The sequence below is a fragment of the Apis florea genome, unplaced genomic scaffold, assembly GCF_048593485.1.
Source record: "Apis florea isolate Af1SG1 unplaced genomic scaffold, ASM4859348v1 contig_2293_pilon, whole genome shotgun sequence".
Classification (NCBI taxonomy): Eukaryota; Metazoa; Arthropoda; class Insecta; order Hymenoptera; family Apidae; genus Apis; species Apis florea.
The window spans coordinates 2845498-2865801 of record NW_028256554.1 but is presented as its reverse complement, the minus strand read 5'-3'; the positions used below and the strand labels follow the sequence as shown (position 1 = coordinate 2865801).

At 21.5% G+C, this 20304-nt stretch overlaps 5 protein-coding genes across 12 annotated transcripts; 1 reads left to right on the top strand and 4 right to left on the bottom strand.

Moving 5' to 3' along the window:
• Positions 1 to 250: 250 nt before the first annotated feature.
• On the bottom strand, positions 251 to 3302 carry LOC147658241 (succinate--CoA ligase [GDP-forming] subunit beta, mitochondrial-like). The gene is made up of 6 exons (XM_086903563.1): positions 2634 to 3302; positions 2289 to 2388; positions 1627 to 2222; positions 1295 to 1429; positions 831 to 959; positions 251 to 624 (listed from the first exon to the last, which is right to left on the bottom strand). The coding sequence occupies exons 1-6, from the start codon at positions 2830 to 2832 to the stop codon at positions 512 to 514; spliced, it is 1272 nt and encodes a 423-aa protein (XP_086759689.1). The 5' UTR covers positions 2833 to 3302; the 3' UTR covers positions 251 to 511.
• A 203-nt stretch (positions 3303 to 3505) lies between these two features.
• LOC100872011 (contactin) lies at positions 3506 to 9945 on the bottom strand. 4 transcript variants are annotated; one of them, XM_086903555.1, is made up of 10 exons: positions 9817 to 9929; positions 9677 to 9736; positions 8387 to 8774; positions 7908 to 8197; positions 7425 to 7803; positions 7239 to 7341; positions 6630 to 7102; positions 6146 to 6424; positions 5614 to 6063; positions 3506 to 5535 (listed from the first exon to the last, which is right to left on the bottom strand). In XM_086903555.1, the coding sequence occupies exons 3-10, from the start codon at positions 8709 to 8711 to the stop codon at positions 4349 to 4351; spliced, it is 3486 nt and encodes a 1161-aa protein (XP_086759681.1). In that variant the 5' UTR covers positions 8712 to 8774; positions 9677 to 9736; positions 9817 to 9929; the 3' UTR covers positions 3506 to 4348. The 4 variants fall into 4 exon arrangements, with proteins under 4 accessions (XP_086759681.1, XP_086759682.1, XP_086759680.1 ...); XM_086903556.1 differs by lacking the exon at positions 9677 to 9736 and having other exon boundaries at positions 9817 to 9945; XM_086903554.1 differs by having other exon boundaries at positions 7908 to 8774.
• A 770-nt stretch (positions 9946 to 10715) lies between these two features.
• Positions 10716 to 15374, top strand: Arv1 (ACAT-related protein required for viability 1). 2 transcript variants are annotated; one of them, XM_003694573.4, is made up of 5 exons: positions 10803 to 10960; positions 11034 to 11113; positions 13805 to 13962; positions 14578 to 15088; positions 15174 to 15374. In XM_003694573.4, the coding sequence occupies exons 1-5, from the start codon at positions 10926 to 10928 to the stop codon at positions 15287 to 15289; spliced, it is 900 nt and encodes a 299-aa protein (XP_003694621.2). In that variant the 5' UTR covers positions 10803 to 10925; the 3' UTR covers positions 15290 to 15374. The 2 variants fall into 2 exon arrangements, with proteins under 2 accessions (XP_086759693.1, XP_003694621.2); XM_086903567.1 differs by lacking the exon at positions 11034 to 11113 and having other exon boundaries at positions 10716 to 10960.
• LOC100872254 (1,5-anhydro-D-fructose reductase) lies at positions 11040 to 13892 on the bottom strand. Of its 2 annotated transcripts, XM_003694572.4 has the most exons (4): positions 13084 to 13495; positions 12240 to 12407; positions 11701 to 12054; positions 11040 to 11610 (listed from the first exon to the last, which is right to left on the bottom strand). In XM_003694572.4, the coding sequence occupies exons 1-4, from the start codon at positions 13150 to 13152 to the stop codon at positions 11236 to 11238; spliced, it is 966 nt and encodes a 321-aa protein (XP_003694620.1). In that variant the 5' UTR covers positions 13153 to 13495; the 3' UTR covers positions 11040 to 11235. The 2 variants fall into 2 exon arrangements, with proteins under 2 accessions (XP_003694620.1, XP_086759691.1); XM_086903565.1 differs by lacking the exon at positions 12240 to 12407 and having other exon boundaries at positions 13084 to 13892.
• On the bottom strand, positions 15266 to 19547 carry Wdr37 (WD repeat domain 37). 3 transcript variants are annotated; one of them, XM_012487930.3, is made up of 8 exons: positions 19275 to 19547; positions 17593 to 17865; positions 17270 to 17395; positions 16910 to 17161; positions 16358 to 16577; positions 15876 to 16163; positions 15568 to 15814; positions 15266 to 15512 (listed from the first exon to the last, which is right to left on the bottom strand). In XM_012487930.3, exons 2-8 carry the CDS (start codon positions 17855 to 17857, stop codon positions 15393 to 15395), a joined length of 1518 nt encoding a protein of 505 aa, XP_012343384.1. In that variant the 5' UTR covers positions 17858 to 17865; positions 19275 to 19547; the 3' UTR covers positions 15266 to 15392. The 3 variants fall into 3 exon arrangements, with proteins under 3 accessions (XP_012343384.1, XP_012343382.1, XP_003694619.1); XM_012487928.3 differs by lacking the exon at positions 19275 to 19547 and adding an exon at positions 17982 to 18563; XM_003694571.4 differs by lacking the exon at positions 19275 to 19547 and adding an exon at positions 18000 to 18563.
• Positions 19548 to 20304: the final 757 nt, after the last annotated feature.

The window sequence follows — 20304 nt, the reverse complement described above, 5'->3', positions numbered from 1 at the left end:
TATATATATATATATTGTATATGTATACACATATATACCGATCTATCTGTTTCTCTTATTATCGTTTTTCTTTCTAATTCCATTTCTGTTATCCATATTTTATTCCTTAAATAATTATAATATATAAAGATATTCCATTTGTTTATTTAAAATATAAAAAAAACATACAATTAATAATTTATATCTATAGACTATTACTTATGAAAACGTAATAGAAAGAATGGAATATAATAATAAGGAGAAAATAATGTTTACTAATATTAACAAAATATTTAATTAAATCACTAATACAATGAATTTCATATAAGGATTATCACTTTGAAAGCATATAAAAAAAGATACAACCAAAAGATAATTAACAAATAATCTACAAATAATAAACTAAAATTAACAATATTAAAACGAAATAAAAAAAAATTAATCTTTGAAATATTTTAATATCATCTATAAATATTTTTAAATCAAAGTTTTCCAGTCTTAAAAAAACTTAATTCAGAAGAACTTGATAAACTTATGTTTTCACAAAAGTAACTGCTTTTTTTGCAGCTTCGTCTAAATCATTAGCTGTTATAATTGATAAATTACTCTCTGCAAGAAGTTTCTTTGCTTCTGTTACGTTAGTACCTATTTTAAAAACAACAAAGGAATTGTTATTAAATTATATAATAATAATATTTAATTTTTAAATTATAGAAAAATATATAAAATATATAAAAACAAAAAATATATAAAATAAATAAATAAATAAATAATATTCTTATATAATTGTAATAATATTCTATATAATTACTAAAATAAAATTATAAAATAAATAACGAAAAAATAATTACCTTCTAGTCTAATGACAAGTGGAATTTTGAGCCGTAAATTATGAGATGCTGCAATAATTCCTTTTGCTATTGTAGCACAATTTACAATACCTCCAAATACATTTACAAGAATAACTTTTACTTTTGGATCTAGAGATATCAAACAAAATATTCAAAATTATTTTATATTTAAGAAAATAATATTTAATACTATTATTAATGAACTTATATACATTTTATCAATTATTATATCAATTTAAACAAAATTTTTTCAAACATTTTATTACAACATAGATAATAATAACAAAGAAAATAAAAAAATTAGCAGTCGGAATTTAATAAATTTTTAAAAAATAAAAAAATTTTATTCTATATTTTTAATTTATCTTTGTACTAAAATAGAAATATTAAATTGTACAAAAATATAATATAGAGAATATAAATATATTAAGAAAAACAATCTCAATTTCTATTAGAGTACGTACCTTCACTAAGAATTCTAAATGCTTGATAAACTTGATCCTCTTTAACACTTCCACCCACATCCAAAAAATTTGCTGGTGATCCACCATTCAATTTAATTATATCCATTGTAGCCATAGCTAAACCAGCACCATTGACTAAATATAATTTTAAATTATATATTAGTTAAAGTCAACAATAATTTTTTGTTCATTGTTCATACTTTATATAAATTTTTAAAGATTTTAAATTAGATAATATAAAATTATCATAAAATTATTCCTTTCTTATAATAAGTATTTCTTATAAGTATTATCAACATTATATTATAAATATATATAAACATCTAACATACCTAAACATCCTATATTGCCATCCATACCAATATAATTCAAATCGAACCGTAATGCATCTGCTTCTCTAGGATCTTTTGTATCATTATCCTCTAAAGCAAATAAATCTTGTTGTCTAAATTGAGCATTATCATCAAATGATATTTTTGCATCTACTGCTATAACTTGGTTATCTGTAGTTACAACCAATGGATTAATTTCAACTTGTAAGGCATCAATATCTACAAATAGTTTCCACAAATTTTTTAATTCATATATTGCCTTCTGTTGTACTGTTGGATCCATAAAACCAAGAAATATGCTAACATCTTTAGCGATTTCATCGTCAATTCCATAATATATATCAAGAGGTATTGTTTTTATTAATTCTGGATTTTTTTCAGCAACTGTTTCAATATCCACACCACCTGCTGGTGAAGCTATTAATACAGGACCATTGTGTTGTCTATCCATAATAATACAAATATATGTTTCACGTGCAATATTTACAGACTCTGCTATCATAATCTTTTGTACTAATATACCATCTTCTGAAGTCTGTTTTGTAAAAAGACGATGACCCAACATATTTTTCACTACATCTATAACAGCTTTACGGCTATAAAGAAATATTTAACATTAAAATATATATTGTTATGTTATATATTATAATATCTATATTTACTCCTTTGTAAGATGTACACCTCCTTTGAAACCATTATCAAACCACCCTTTTCCACGACCACCAGCTAATACTTGAGCTTTTATAACATATTCATTTGCATCTATAAAAATAAATAAAATTAGTATTTTTATAAAATATTTTTATAAAATAAATGTTATAAAATAAATGTAAGTATTAATATATATATATATATATAACATTACACAATATGAAATAATAATAAAATTTTAAAAACTTTAAACTAAAATATATATTATAAAGAATCAACTTTATATTTCTTATAATTTATTAATGTTAAATAAATGATAAATTAATTAAATGCAAAAAGTTAAAAAAAATACTAACGTAAATTTTGTAAAGCAGAATTTGCTTTATTTAAATCATCTACAATAGCAAAATTTTGTACAGAAACTCCACAATCTCTTAAAAGTTCTTTGCTCTGATATTCAAGTAGATTTAAATTTCTTGTTTGTTTACTACTCAATTTTAAAGTTTTATTAAACACTTGAGCTGAACATAATTTTCGGCTTGCAAATCGCAACATATTTAATTTTAAAAGTAAAACTTTACAAAATAACAATGAAAAATATTTTTCTGTTAAATTCTGAAAATTATTTCACAACTCACAGTCATTGACATTAATTTAAGATAAGATTTATCTCTATAGAATACATATATTTTTCACATAGTAAATTATCATTCGTATTTTTAAAATGATCATCTAGAATTATACTATATGAATTTAAACTACATTATCTTAACGTAGTATAACTAATTATCTCTCGTAACCTGTACACTAAACTAAATTTATGTAACTATATATGTATGAAAATACTATAAAAATACTATATGAAAATACTATATAAATATAATAATAAGTTATTATCTTCAATAATACTGGTTTTATATATAATAATTAAACTAATTTCATATATAATTTAAATTATATTTGTATATGTAAATTTTTTGTCATTTTTTAATAATAATTTAATAATATAATAATTTATTAATAATGAAAAATCAAATTGGTTTAATTAATAACTTTATATTTTTCATAATTTTATCTTTTTTTTTTCAAATTTTATTTTTATTATATATGTATCGTTTTAACTATATAAAAAAAAAAATATATATATATATATATATTCATTTAATTATAGGAAATTTGATAAAAAAAAAAATAAATAATTTTTTCTTGTAAAAAAAACATGTACATGTAAAAAAAAAGATATTTATTATTAATATGTGAATATAAAAAGTTATCTATTTTGTTCTCACAAATTAAACATTCTTACATGAATAAAGACATAATTACATAAACTTATTATTTTTTATGTAATTGAATAACAAATTTTTATATATAAAGTATTGAAAATTAAGCTTTTTATTATTGTTTACACAAGAATATAACATTAAAAAATATCATATATGATAATTATTATTTACATTTCATTATTTGGATATTTATGGACGGATAGATATTTCTTGTATAAAAATGTTTAATTACAAAAATCTTTTGTTTATAATTTCTAATTAATTTATAAAATAATGTTAATCTATATAAAAATTTATGTTATATTAAATACTAAATTTCTTAATATTTTCAAATGAATTATAATTGGAAAATATTTTTCTATTCTTATAAAAAATATAAAAATTTTAAAAATTATTGATATTTTACATTCATTCATATTAATATTCAAAATATTTATATCATACCAATATCATAATTAATAATTATTATCTTCTTATTTAATATAAAATATTGCATTGAACAATATTTAATTTTACAATAATCAGTTGTAACTTTAATATAGTGTTATATTTTTTTAAAAATGTTGCACGTTATATTATTTATATTACTGACAATTAGATTTCATTGCAAAAAAATTTAATTAATAATAGCATTATAATTCATTTTAAATATTATTTGATAAATTAATAATCGTGTATTAATCTATTTAGAATTTCATAAAAATATTTAATATAATTAAATATATTTTTTTAATCTGTTAATAATTACTTAGTAATCTGCATTGTATAAAAAGTATAGTCATATATTATATATATTCATAAATTTTTAATAATAATAACAATGATATGCCTAAAGCAGCATTCAAAATTTTATTAGCAGCACTACTTCTAAAAGCAGCTGCATCACCCATTTGGAATGTATGAGTTGGACTTGACATACGTCCATCTCCTCCTTTACTAAATGCAAGTACACGTAAATGGTATGCTTTTCCAGGACTAAGATTCGTAATATCAGCTTCTAATTTCGAGCCACCTGGTATAATAGTATCATTTGCAGTACTCATATCTTGATCTAATTCCCAAACGCGTATTTTATAACCTATTAACGGTTCTTCTTCTAAACTTGGTTGTACATAACGCCAAACAACTCGAACTGTTGAAGGATTTACTCCATATACATTGACAGAAGATGGTGGTTTCTGTGGTGCCTTACGATAAGTTCTTTCTAAATATCTTTCACTTTCAGGGCCTTCTCCAGCAGAATTATAAGCCATTACTTTAACATAATAATAAGTATCAGGTTGTAAACCAACTACAAGAGCCCAAGGTCTTCTTGATCGAGATAAATAATATACTGCATTTTCTTCTCTATTATTTTCTTTCCAATATTTTATTCTATGACCTATTAATTTGCCTCGTATTTTTTCACGCGTCTCTTCAATTGGTTTCCAACTAACTTTCAAACTAGTACTATTGTAACTTTGTGCAACAACTTGTTGAGGAGCTACTTGTGGCATATCTTCAGCACTAAATATTGTAACTGCATTAGAAATTGGTCCAGAACCTAATGCATTAACTGCTTGAACTTTAACTTCATATTCTGTATAATAATATTGTTGTTGTATTGGAACAACACTTCTTCCAACATTACCATAATTTTTTAAAGATAATGACTGAAATTCAGTCTCATGGTATTTTCGGCGCCAAAAAACTTTATAATAGATTCCAGGACCATTTTGTTCAGATGGTGGTAAAGGATTCCATGTTATTGTAAGATCACCAATTTTTCCACCTCCTCCACCTATATTAAATGGAACTTTCATTGGTTTATCTGATGAAGTACTATATTGTGGAGAAGGTGATGATGGTAAGCTATATCCTAATTCATTAAAAGCAGACACTCGAAATTCATATGTAGTATAAGGATTTAAAACATTTTCCAAATAAGCCTCCTTTCTACCATTATATCTATCTACTTCAATAGCAGTTATGTCTGAAATATTTATATAAATAATTTTTATTAAAAAAGATTTATAAAATTGAAAATTATAAATAATTATATTATACATACTCTCTATGATAGTAAACCATGTATGATTCCAATTTGTTCTCGCGCTTATGCTATACATAGTAATAGGTTTTCCATTGAAAGCACCATCAGTCCAACGTAAAGTTGTAGAAGTTTTTACAATATTTTTAACTTGTACACCACCAGGTGGTCCTGGTGGTCCTTCTATTGTAACTACTGTTTTACTAGAAATTTCACTTACTGCACTTTTAATTATACATTCATATTCTCCTGCTTCTGCAAATGTAGCATTTATTATATTAAGTTCTTCTCCATTAATATTCAATCTAGGATTATTTATTAAATCTTCATCTCGAATACGTAAACCATTATGTTTCCAAATATAAGCTACATCTAGCATTTCATCTATTTCTCCTGTACAACGTAATGTTTGATTTTGCATAACTGCTGTAGTAATTTGTTGTGGTAATTTTTCCATAAATTGTGGACCACCTTTAATTAAAATCAATATTTTAAATATATATATATAGTACTATAAAATGATAATGATATAAAATAAAATATATTGACTTACGTAATACTATTAATCGTCCCCGAGTTTCATCATTTCCATACTGATTAGTTGCAGTGCAAATATATGTGCCTTCATCATCTCTTGATACAGGACTGATTATAAGATTACCAGTTTCTAAAATTCTTCGTCTACCGCCAGAACCAATCACATTTCCATCTTTTTTCCAAACAAATTTCGGTCTAGGCGCAGCTTCAGGATTGCAAATAATTGTAATATTACCTTTTTCTGCTGCATAAGTTTCAGGTTCCATAGGTCGTTTTTTAAATGATGGTTTTAATGCTATTATTTAAAAAAAATGTCAAAATCATTTAATAAATATATATAAATATATATAATATATATATAATAATATATATATGTATTAATAAATTTTTTAGTATATTTATTTTTTAATATTTTTCGAAATTCACATTGTACTTATATTAAATTTACTATATTAGATAACTAATATTTAAATAATTTTATTAAATATTTAAATAATTACATAAAATTCGAAGTTGTGCAGATGAATATCTTGTTTTTAATTGATTTCTTGCACGACATTGATACATTGCTTGGTCTCGTTCTGGATCCAAATTTTTTATACTTAAAACATTATCTTGTATAGAATATCGACCTTTATCTTCAGAGGAAAGCGTTTCCATGTTTAATATTTCACCATTTCTAAACCAACTATAAGTTACATCTGGTATTCCAAATGCTTCACAAGTCCAAGTTAATTCTCCTCTATTATCCATATGTTTATCTACTAATGGAATTGTAAAATTTGGAGCTGCCTGTATAGTTAGTGTTACACCATTTTCAATTGATAATCTGTCGTTATAAACTCTACAAATATATTCTCCTTGATCATCAACATGTATTTTAGGAATTATTAATACTCGATTATAACTAGTTGTGTAAGCTCCACGTGGAAGTGGTGCGCCTCTTCTTGTCCAATTGTATGATGGAACAGGACTATGTTAAATTAAAAAATAGTATATAAAATCACATATTATTTTAGAATTAATTTCGACATAAATTTATACATATTTATACATATATCTATAAAATTATTGATCATAAATCAAATTTAAAAAAAAATTGAACTTACTATCCAAATGCAATGCATTCAAGTCTAACTTCTTCTTCTGCAATTGGTGCTTCTGGAAATGCCTTTGGAAAATTATTAGGGAATTTTAATTGCTGAAAGGAAGCTAAAACATTAAAAAAATATTAAATATATTGATGCAAAGATTGAATAATTAGTATATACACAGAAGAAGGAAAAGATAATTACAATGTGGATCAACTCTTAAAGGAAAAAATGGTCCATTACGACCAGTATCAGAAGCAACACTTTGAACATTACAAGAATAATTGCCACGATCAATCATTTCTAATGCAGAAAAATAAAGTGCACCATCATTAGAAACAAAAACACGTTTATCTTCTTCCACAAAATTAGGAAAATAATCACGTGCCCAGTAATATTTTACTCCAGGATAATGTTGTGGTGGATCACAATATACAGCTTTACCCCAATTTTGATCTCCACGTTCTTCTGAACGTTTTAAATTAAATTCTAAAATATATCCAAAAGATAATTCTACACTTTCTGATACGATTGTACCAAATTTATTTGTTGCTTTACAATGGTATGAACCTCTATCTTCTGTCTAAAAATAATTAATTTATATTAATTAAATAAAATTTTCTTTTATTTTTTTTATTTATTTATAAGTTTTATAAAATTTAAATTATTAAAATTTAAAATACTTACTTGATCAGGTTCATAAATAATTAAAGTACCACCACTAACTGTATATCTAACATTATTTAATGGATCTATTTTTGTTGCAATCAATTTATCATTTTCATAATCTTCTTTAAACCATTCATAAGTTGGTGTAGGATAACCACCTGCTAAACAGCTCAATGAAACATCATTACTTATTTTTCTTGTTGACATATCAAATACTTTATCTGTAGGTTGCTTAATAAAATATGGTCCTCTGGGTATTTCATTAGGATTATCAATTTCAATACCATATTGATAAGTACGATCATCATCTATTAAGTTATATAAATTAGAAATTGTTGCTTCACAAATATATAATAGTTTTTCTTTACCAGTTACTTTTTCTAATCCCCAACGTTGTAAATTATTATTATAAGAATATATTAAATAATCTTTATCAAATGTATCTAATGGTTCAGGTAAAAATGCATTATCCATATTTACTAATTGAGTATTATCACCTTCATTTATCCAATTTCCATTTTGATATTTTACACCAGTATACCATTTACGATGTTGTGGATCTTGCCATAATAATTGATACAATATGAATCCATGTTCTTCCAAAGAATTAATTGTAACAAGATCACTTTGATAGGCTTCACAATTTCTTTTAGCATCTTGTCTTTCCTTAATAGGACTTTTTATAAAACGATAACATGATTCTTGAAATTTTATCCAATGTTGTGGACAATGTTGATATAGCTCTTCATATAAGATATTTTGTGCAAATGTGTTATATGACAAAATATGAATATATATTAAAATCTTTGGTACACAATGCATTATTATTTATTATTATTTTAATATAAGTAGAAAATTATTAAGTTTGTTCAAATTAGTTATAATCTGAAATAAAATATTATTAATTTAATTATTTTTAAATAATTTATGTATTAATTATAACTTTTATTTTTTTTTTGATATTAAAAATTTTTTAAAATTTATCATTACTATGTTATTTTAATTTGTTGATTAAATTTATCTTATATTTAATATAAGTTATAAAATTTTGATTAATTTATAATTTTTTTTAAATTTAAATAAACAATTGTGCCTTATACACAATATAGAATATAATAATGTACAAATAATTACTATAAAAATTTTCTAGAAATAAATCAATCATTTATTACAAAATTAAAACATCATTAATTTTCTATATAATTATAATTTGAAGTTCAAAAAAAATAAATTATGATGCATTTATAAAACTTTTGAAAAATGTTTTTTATTTTTTAATATAATTGTATACAGATTTTTGATTAATAGATTAATAAAAATATATAAATTTTTTTATAATATAATATAATATAATAATTTCATAATAGAATTATTCAAGATATTAAAAATTTTAGCATGTAATACATTTTTTATAAGATATATATAATTTATTATAAAATATTATTTGGATTCATAAAAATTGATAAACGTGATAAACATCAAATAACGAATGAATGGCACATTTCGTATATGTATTTTAAATTAAAAAAATTTAATTTGTTATCCAAATTTATATTTTCAACTTTCCAATATTACATTAATAAAAAATACAACTATTTTTAATTTAATGTCAATTCTTTTTTTAAAATCGAATTTTATTGAATTTATTTGAATTTTTTATTATAAATTTTATTTTATTAATTATACATAAATAAAACAAAATATTTAAAAAAATAAAAATTCATCAATAAAACATAAAATTAAAAGAATATTTCTCAAAAAAAGTTTCCTTCTCAAAATATACTTACATATAAAAGAAATATTTGAAATAACTACATAAATGAGGTGTCAGGGAGTGGCAATACAATCTTAAAATAATTTAATACAATATTTAATATAATTTAGATAAAAATTATTTGAAATTTTATTGTTAATAACAATTTTTTACCTTTAATTAATTTCCTTTTACATGTGAAACATTATAAATTGTTATTTAACAATTAGAGAAGCGTCCTTATTGTTGACACAACACATTATTAAATATGAGCTTGAACCTAATATATATATGATGTAAAAGTTACATTTCAGAAAAAGATACATTTTCGATTACCACAAATCATAATTTAAAATGGAAAATAAAAATTATTAAAAGGAAATATATTTTTTTTATGAACTTCAATATAATTAATATATTATATAAAAGTTTATGATAAAATTTTAATATAATATTCTATTCATTGAAAATAAAACTTTAACATTTATGCGTATATATCTTTCATTATTATAGGCTTAAACTATATATACTTATAGAGAGCATTCATGTATAAAGAATTATGAGTCAAACTAAAACAAAAATAAAATAAGGGAAAACATGATGTCACTTGTGAATTACTAATTACTAATATTTTTTGAATTTAATGATAAACATTTGCGATTGTATTATAAAGAAAATAACTTATTAATAAATTATAATAGAATAAGAAATAAATTTAAAAAAACTATATTATTTTAGAATTTATATAGTATAATTATAAATAAATAATTTTTATTTAAATTTGTGCATTGTTGTTGCTATTTTCTTAAAAAAATAAAAATTATAATTTTCAAAATATATATCATAATGAATATTATTTAAAATAAAAAAATATAATAAAAATTAATAGAAAAAAAGTTATTAACATAAAATAAAATATATGTTTAGATTTAATATTATAGATTAAATTACATTTCATAAATATTTATATATTGCTTTGAAAATTTTTATCATTACTTTGTTGATATACGGCATTACATAAATAATTTTATTTTCAAAATATCTAAAATGTATCTATAAATATATATAATTTAAGATAGAAATAAAATAATATCATATAATGCTATTATCGAACATGAGATTAAAGATTTCTTGATCATAATAAAAATGATATCGCATAGAATTTTATTATATGCATATGCAAATATGATTTATTAAAAATTAGATTTTAATATCTTCAGTTCATACATATTTGTAATTTATGTGCTACTTATTAAATATTAATACAAAAGCATCATGTCGTCATGGATCCAAATTCCATGATTCTAACCTTTCTGTGGTGAGAATTAATCATTATTTGTAACATTATTTTGATATATTTTTAAAATTATAATTTTTTAAATAATTTAAAGGACGCATAAAATAGATATTTATTTATTTATATCAAATTATTCTTTTTTCTACAAAATAACTGTAAAAATACATCTCCCGAGTAAGTAAATCATTATTGTTATTTATATTTCATAATTGCAAAAATTATACTATATTATCTATATAATCTATCTATAATAATATATAATAAATAATATATAATATCCATATATTTATAATAATTTAGAAAGGATATTCGGGATGAGTTTCAATTCCTTTAAAAAATTTTAAATCACAAATCCTACTAGATTCACCACAATCGAGATTATATAATTTTTTCATGTCTTCCGGATTAAGTTCCCAATCAAAAAGTTCTATATTTTCCTTAATTCTTTGAGGATTCGTACTTTTAGGGATAACTACAATTCCATTTTGTAAAATATATCTTAATAAAATTTGTGCAGATGATTTCTTATAGTTTTTTGCTATTTCCATTACTACATCGTTTTGTAGCATATCTGAAATTTCTTCTGTTTTATTCAATAATTTAATAAGACTACGCGAACCAAGTGGCGAATAAGCCGTTATAGGAATATTTTCCTGCTTGCAAAATTTTACCTAAAAAATATTATTTTGTTTATAAAATAAAATTGTCAAATTCTGTAATATATATATATTTAAATATATATTTAAAAAAAGATATTTTACCAGTTCTTTTTGTTGAAAATAAACATGAAATTCAATCTGCAGCATTGATATTTTCATTTTTGTGTTTTTTAAAATTCGCTTGATTTGAGAAATATTAAAATTTGATAATCCAATTGCTTTAGTTCGGCCACATTTCACTTGTTTCTCCATTTCGGTCCAAATTTTTACGTGATTTGTACTATTATCAAGTTTAATTTGGCCATTTTCGTCAAAAGGATGTAAAATATCTCCAACTTTTTCAAAACCAATCGGAACGTGAATCAAATAAAGATCTAAATATTCTAATTGTAAATTTTGTAACGATGTTTTAATCCATTTTTCTACATCTTCTGCTCTATTTCCTACAGCAGGAAGCTATAAATGCAAAAAATAAGAAATAATTTTTAATTTTAATAATGAATAATTTTTTAACAATTAATTTTATCAGTTTTATAAAATATTTATTTATTCATTTATTTATTGAAATCACTTTATTAAAATCATTTATTAAAATATTTACAAAATGAACATATGATATATTGAATTATCGTCAATATTACCTTCGTAACAATGAATATATCAGATCGTTTAAGTTTTCCGGAATCAAACCAATTTTTAAGAACGTCACCAATTACTTTTTCATTTTCATATGCCGTTGCTGTATCAATATGTCTATATCCTGCTTCTAAAGCAATGTTCAATGCATTTTCCAATTCCTTTTCTTGTGCCTTAAATATATTTTTTATTTTTTTTGAAAAATAATTAATTTTTAAAAAATAAACTTCAAGAAAACTTATATTTAATTTCAAGAAATTAAAATCGTGCTAAGAGATTTGATTTTATAATTTTTTATTATTTATTATTTTCAATTTAATATATATATAATTCATAATTTATACAAATTTTTATATATAATTTTTAATAGTCTTTTATAATTAATATATATATAATTCATAACTTTTATAATTTTAGATTATTATAATAATTACATACAATCATTTATTATTTTTATGTATCTCATATCAAAAACACTATGCATGTTAACATTTAATATGTTATATTAATTATATTCATTAAAATAATAATATATAAGTTTCGAAAGTGAACAAGATTTTTCTAAATATATGTATATGTAACATTTATCATATCAGAATTGATATGATAAATACAATTATAGAATATTATACAATAGTTTTTATATTCAATATTATTTTTTTCTTTATTTTGAACAAATTTAAATTTATTTCAAGTTTTATTTTATTTTAGAATAGAATAATTAATTTTAATATTCATTAAAATATATTTATTATAAAAAATATATGATATTCCATTAAATGAAAAAAAAATTATTAAAAAGTTAAAAATATAAATATAAAAAATTAATATAAAATAGAACAATTTTACCTGCCAAGTGCCAAAGCCAATTATTGGCATTAACTCTCCATTTGGAAGCAAAATAGTATTTTTCTCCATAATGTTTATACGATATACGTTTTGGTAGGCAACTGAGTGATTGTCCGTTCTTTATCTTTTAAAAGCGTATTTCGCTTTCACTTTAAGTATTTGCCTTGAAATAAATCTATATTTTATGTTATTTTATGTTATTTTAATAATATTTAATAATTATGTTATTTAATGTTATTTTAATAATATTTATTCCAAAAAATGCTAATTAAAATATTTTTAATCTTAAATAACGTGAATATTTATTTAAATTTTATAACGAATACATTTTTATATTGTTACATTCTTACATTATATATATATGAATATTATTATAATACAAACAATATTCAGAATATTAATATGTAATCTATCGTGCTAAATTATATAACATATTCTTTTATGCTCATATTTATAAAAAAGACAAAAATGAAACAATCTTTCTAATTTATCGATAAAATAATATACTAAAATTTTAATATAATAAAATAATTATTTTTTCATAAATTATTCGAATACAAATTCATGAAATTTTATTAAAAATTTAATGAAATAAAAAGTAAACGAAATAAAAAATAAATAAGCATTTATATATTTATATTTAATAATAATTATTTAGTAAAATATTTAATAATATTTATTTAGTTTAATATAGAAATTTATATTTTTTATAATATTTTAGGTTATATATATTTAATTGCAAATAATTTTATCGAAGAAAAAACAAAATATGAAAGAAAGATAATTGATTTAATAATGTATCGATGTGTAAATTGTGGTGCTGAAATAGAAGAACTTTACAGAAGATATTCTACAAATGTTTTAAAACTTTTAAAATGTGTATGTTATATAAATTTATTTCTTTTTTACAATTTTAAATTAATTATATTTTAATCCTTTTAATTCGAAGATCAACAGAAAATGTTATAAATCAATGAAGTATTGTTTTTAATTATGTACAAAATTCGAATATATATCAAAATGAATAGAGTTCTTTTCATCTGTAAAAATTACTATTCTAAGGCTTCAAGGCTTCATTGATATATATTTATAATTTTTTATAAGTTCCAATCTCGTTTTTTATCATTTCACTTAATGTTTTTTTCAACTTCTATATATGAATACTATGTCCTTGATTTTGTGATAATGTGTAGTATTAAATAAATATATAAATATTTATAATTATTAATATAATATAATAATATTACTATACTAATGTTTAAATTATTAACTGTGTGACAATTTTCATTGCACTTATCCTTTGATTATTTTATATCAATAAAAATATCATTTAGTGCGATTACTAATTTTTCGTAATTATTTGTTAGTTAAATAATGTTATAATGTTTTATTTTATCTATATTCTCGAAATTTTATAAACTTTATATCATAAAATAATTTTTGCAGAAAAATATTTTTTTCTTCTAATTAGTAATTGATTTTTATTTATTTTAGGAAATATGTGGCTTTTTGGCTGATAAATATATTGAATACGATTCAGTGATAATTTTAGTTGATTTAATATTACTTAAAAGACAAGCATACAGACATTTGCTTTATAATTGCGAAATAAAACATTGTTGGAAACTAGCAATAATTCTGTGGCTTATTGAATCTTTTCGAAATTTTTTTTTATGTAACAATAATAATGAATATATTCAATATTGGAAAACATTTCAACCTAATTTTAATCAAAATTGTAATCTCTATTTAATAATATTCAGTACCGTTTTTGCGCTCATTAGTTTTGTTTTTACTGTTATTTTTTTGACCAAATTTAAATGGTATTTTTATCCAAACAATCCAAACACATGTAGTATAATACATCTTATGAAAGCTTTAGTAATTGGTGGTTCTGGAATATTGTTAGGGCTATTAGAAATTACTTGGGGACATATTTTTCTGACACCTCATTACTTACTTATATTGGGATATATTATTCTTTGTTTACTCACAGCTTATTCAGGTAAGAAATTTCATTTTCATACCTATGATTTATGTTATTGTATTTAAGAAGATTACATATATTAATGTATATTGTATTATTTCAGTGATTACTAATAATGAAAAACTGGAATCCTTAATCATCTTGGGAATTGGCATGGTAGTCTATAAGTGTACATCTAACTATTCCTTTACTATATTTAAAGTTTTAGAATTAGTTTAATTATTTATTTTCAATTTTAATTTGACTTTATAATCTTACTTTCACATAACATTAAACTAAATTAAATAAATATATTTATAATGTACATATTATAACATATATATTAACATTCTTTAAGAGGTATGATACTCCATCCCAGAACTAATCTATCGAAACCACAAGAGAACAAATTACAGACACCACTATCAGCCCAGGCTACCGATGAGACCATTCTTCTATGTCCCTAAAATCAATTTTATAGGATATATATGTATAGCTAAATTTAAACTTTTACTTACCTGTCTACTAGTTCTAGGCAATCTAGCTAATCGTTGACCACTAAGATCAAATAATCTAATTTGTCGATTATCATGTGGAATTGCAACAATGCCAGTGCTTGATACTGCTAATCGGTTAGCAGCACTATCACCTCGAATTGTAGCTAAAGGACTTCGTATATTTCGTAATTCCCATATTTTTACGCTTCTATCATCCGAACCAGAAACAATTTTATCTTCGCGTGTAAAGACAGCTGACGTTACAGTCCTGCATCATATAAAATGATAATAATTATTTCATTTAACGATGATTTATTAAATTTACTTACTCGGTATGTGCTTGAAAAACAGAAACTGAATGAATAGATTCTCTAAAATCCCACAAACGAAAAGTACTATCTTTACTTGAAGTAACACAAAGTCTTTGTGTATGATGAGTTGATACATGAGAAAGTTCTTGATCATGTCCACATAATGTATGAATAATTTCTCCAGTTTCTACATCATAAAGATTTGCTGTTCTATCCCAAGAAGCAGTAACTACCTGTTCTGCATCAGGTAACCAATCTGCGGCCATAACGACACCCGTATGACCTAATAATTCTCGTACTGGAGTTCTATAATATTTCATAAAATAGTACAAATAAATTATTTCAATATTGTTCGTTATCAGTCGTTATGAATTGATATAAATTTTATTTACATCCATAATAGATCAATTTCGATTTAAAATATTTATTAAAAATACAATGAATAAATTAAAAGTCTGATTAAAAAATAAAAAAAATTTAAATTAACTTCTAATCCTTACCTCAATGTAGGAGGTTCTTCTTGCTCTTCATTTAAAACAATCACTCCACTGAGATTTCTATCGGAACTTAAGCCTGAAAGTTCTTCAGATGAATTTTGCCTTTTGGGTAAATCCCAATCTACAGCAGCTTGCCATACATGAGCAGAATTATCTCCACTTGATGTGAGTGCTAACTCTTTGGTAGGATGAAAACGTATAGAATTAACAGAACCAGAATGACCTATAAATTGAAAAATATTTTAGTTCATTTAATATACATATATATGTTAATATATATAATATATTATAAAATATAATATATTAAAATATATATTAAAATATATTATAAAAATATGTCAATTGAAATTTAATATTAAAATTAATAAAATAAATAAAATTAAAATTTTTAAAATTGACATATATAAAACTTTAAAAATTTTATAATAAAAGTAATATATTTAATATTAATTTATCAAATAATAAAGAATATTATTTTTTAACATAAATTAAATTGAATTAAAATAAGTTATATTAAAATAAAAAAAAAATATAAAATTTTAAATAAAAACAAACCAATATATTGCAATAAACAACGTCCACTATCAACAGCCCAGACTCTAGCACTGTGATCAGCAGAAGCTGTAGCAATAATTTGGCCTGATCTTCCAACAGAAACTTCCCAAACACCATCTCGATGTCCAGAATATTCTCTTTGCATACTACAAGTCATTGTTGGTGTTTTAAAACTGGAAACTATTTTACTAGTTTGAGCTTTTAATTTATTAGAAGTTGTTTTTGTTTTTGGTGCTGAGTTTCCTGCCATAGCTAAAAACATAAACATAATAATTTAATTTAATAATTGTCCAAATTAAGAGAAATATTTAAGATAATTTTTATTTATCACATTTTATTAATTTTATTAAACATTCTTACATTTTTGTTTGGAAAGACCTTTCGTATCTGGAAAGTCTGCAACATCTCCAAGAGGTAAACTCCGTTCTCCAGAACCATAGCATTCTCTTTCAAGTCTCTCACTAAGAGTATCTATTTTTTCTTGTACTGGATTAATAAATATAATTTTTAATTAATAATAATTAAATTTAAAGTTGTTTTTCTAACGAAAAAAAATATTTCTTCCAAATTTGAATTTAATATATACATAATATAATATTTTATAATATACTTATAATAAATATATATAAAAAAATTATATATACTTATAATAAATATTATATAAAAAAAATTAATATTCATACATCCTAAATTTTCTGTGTAAAGAACTTCAAATTCTTTTTCTATTTGTTGAAATAATTCAAAAAGTCGACATCTTAAAGTTGGTGGCAATACACTTTCATCAGGATCTGTACGAAATGCTGCATAGTGAAGTGCAGTTGGTTGTAATGGAGTAGATCCACTTTGTGATTGTAATTCTGTATCTGTGCTACTCTGTACTCTTGGAATAGAAATGCGTTTAATTTTTCCAGAGCTCTTATTTCCACTCATAGATGGTTCTCCAGGCATCTTTGACTCTAAAATATTAAAACTTTACAATGATATGAATTTATTTGAAAATCATACATTTACAATAAAATTTATTCACAATCAAATTATCAATAGAATAATTTTCAATGCCAGATATACTAACCACTTAATAAGTACTCACTGTGCATATAGTGTATACATATATATTTTCTTTCTTCTTGTATTTATATTTATATAAACACATATCACAATATATTATACAATAATTATATTCTACACATTTAATTTAATTTAATTTTGTTTATTTTGAAGATATAATAACAAAGAATAGCACTTTAGCTAAAATTCAGTTATTAAATTTGGGTTACAATACATAACGTTTCATGTGTATATACGTAAACACGTATATTCCAAAAAAATTTTTTGATTTATTAAAAATTGATTTTATTTATAAAAAATGAAGATTGGATAAATATTATCTTATATTTCAATTAAAACAGCTACATAATGAATATCTATAACATCCAGATGATCAACTCAATTTCTCTTACCATAGAACACTACTTCGCAATTGAAAGATTAGTCAATATTTGTTCGAAAATAATCTAAATTATAATATTTAGATTAAAATATTGGAAATTTACTAACAAATCTAATGAAAATAGGAATGAAATTTATACATTATGAAAAATAAAATTAAACAACAAATTCAGTTGTGAATTGATTCTGAATAGTATATCAGTATAAGTATGCATATGATATACGGTCAATATGTACAAGGATATATGAATTTCTTTTTATTTCAATATTTCAAATACATAAATAATATTAACAATATTTCATAATATTTTATGATATTTTTATATTCATTTAATTATAATTTTTTTAATTGTGAAATAAAAAACACTGTTAATTTGCTGTCATTTCTATTGTTATAAATTTTATATTACAAGCATATATTAAAATTATGCAAGGAATTTGTCCATTTTTATATATATTTTATAGGTAAATTTGATATATGTTTTATAGTTTTTCTATATATACATACATATATTTTTGTACTTCTATGTTGCATATATATATATATATATATATATATATTTAAAAATATTTTATATATTATTTATTTTATACTTTATATACAATATATTTTACATCTTTACATTTCATAATACAATTTATATATATTATTTCATTCTTATATTTTTCATTTATATTTTAAATATATTTTTATATCTTTATCTTATTTGTCTTCTTTTTTTTTATCTTTTTCTATATACAATAAATTTTTTTTCTATAATTTTTTTATGAGTATTTTGTTTTAATATACTTACATACAAATTTAAATTTTTTTTTATTTTTCAAATAAGTATTTTTATTTTCAAATAAGCATTAACATTATCCAATTTTTACGATATTTGTTCTTTTATAAATTTTTAAATAAATATTTACTTACATTAGGCTAATAAATGAAACAGCTATAAAAAAATTTCAAAGATCAATGCCATCTCATGTTTGGATTCTCAAAGGTCCGACTTATTATTAGCATAACAGAATGTGCAAGGAAGTATTCGAAGTCACAGACAGGAAAATGTACAAGAAGAACAGAATATCTTTTATCACTTGGAGAATGCTACACGGAAACCGATATATAAGAATGTAAATACGTAGTTTCTATTAAAATTTTTAATCAATAGAACAGATAAAAAAAAGATAATAAAATTATATTGAAGTTAGATTAATTAGAATGAACGCATAGATAGACAAAGAGAACAAATAATTGAAGAATAACAGAAGAAATAGTTTAAAAATATCAGAATTAATGCTATCATCAGAATGCTATAAATGAAACATATGTAGAAAAGAGATAATATGAAAAGGATAGAGATAGGATAAGAATTTACCGTCAGCGCTATCTCTTAAATGTCAAAGACATTTCTTTAAAGATAGGATAAGATAAAGGATTCAATAGATGGCACTGTATTTAATTGTTACTCCAGCTTTATGTATTTAATTTATAGTATTTTACAGATAATGTTAATTTTTTAATTTTTTAATCCTAGAGATAGTATCTGTTCTTTTTCCATTATTTAACCCATTATTTATCTTATCTAATTTTGATATAATTAATCACAGACAAAATATGGGATTTTAATCGAACGCATTTTCATTATTTTTTTTTTTTTCAAAATTATAATAGATCTCAATTTTTAATATAAAAAATATAATTATTATATTTTCAGTTTTATAATGTAATATCTTTAGATCGAGGATCTTGTAAAACATAGTATATTTCGAATAAATCATAAAATTGATAAATCGTTAGGGGAGTATTTAAATTATAATAAATAATATGTTATTTGAAAAGAATGTTAAAATATTGTCATTTCAAAAATATTTATAGATCTGAAAAAATTATATATATATAATTATGAAAAAAAATGACATGTCATTTAAAATTGTATTTGAATTCATGTCATTTCAAA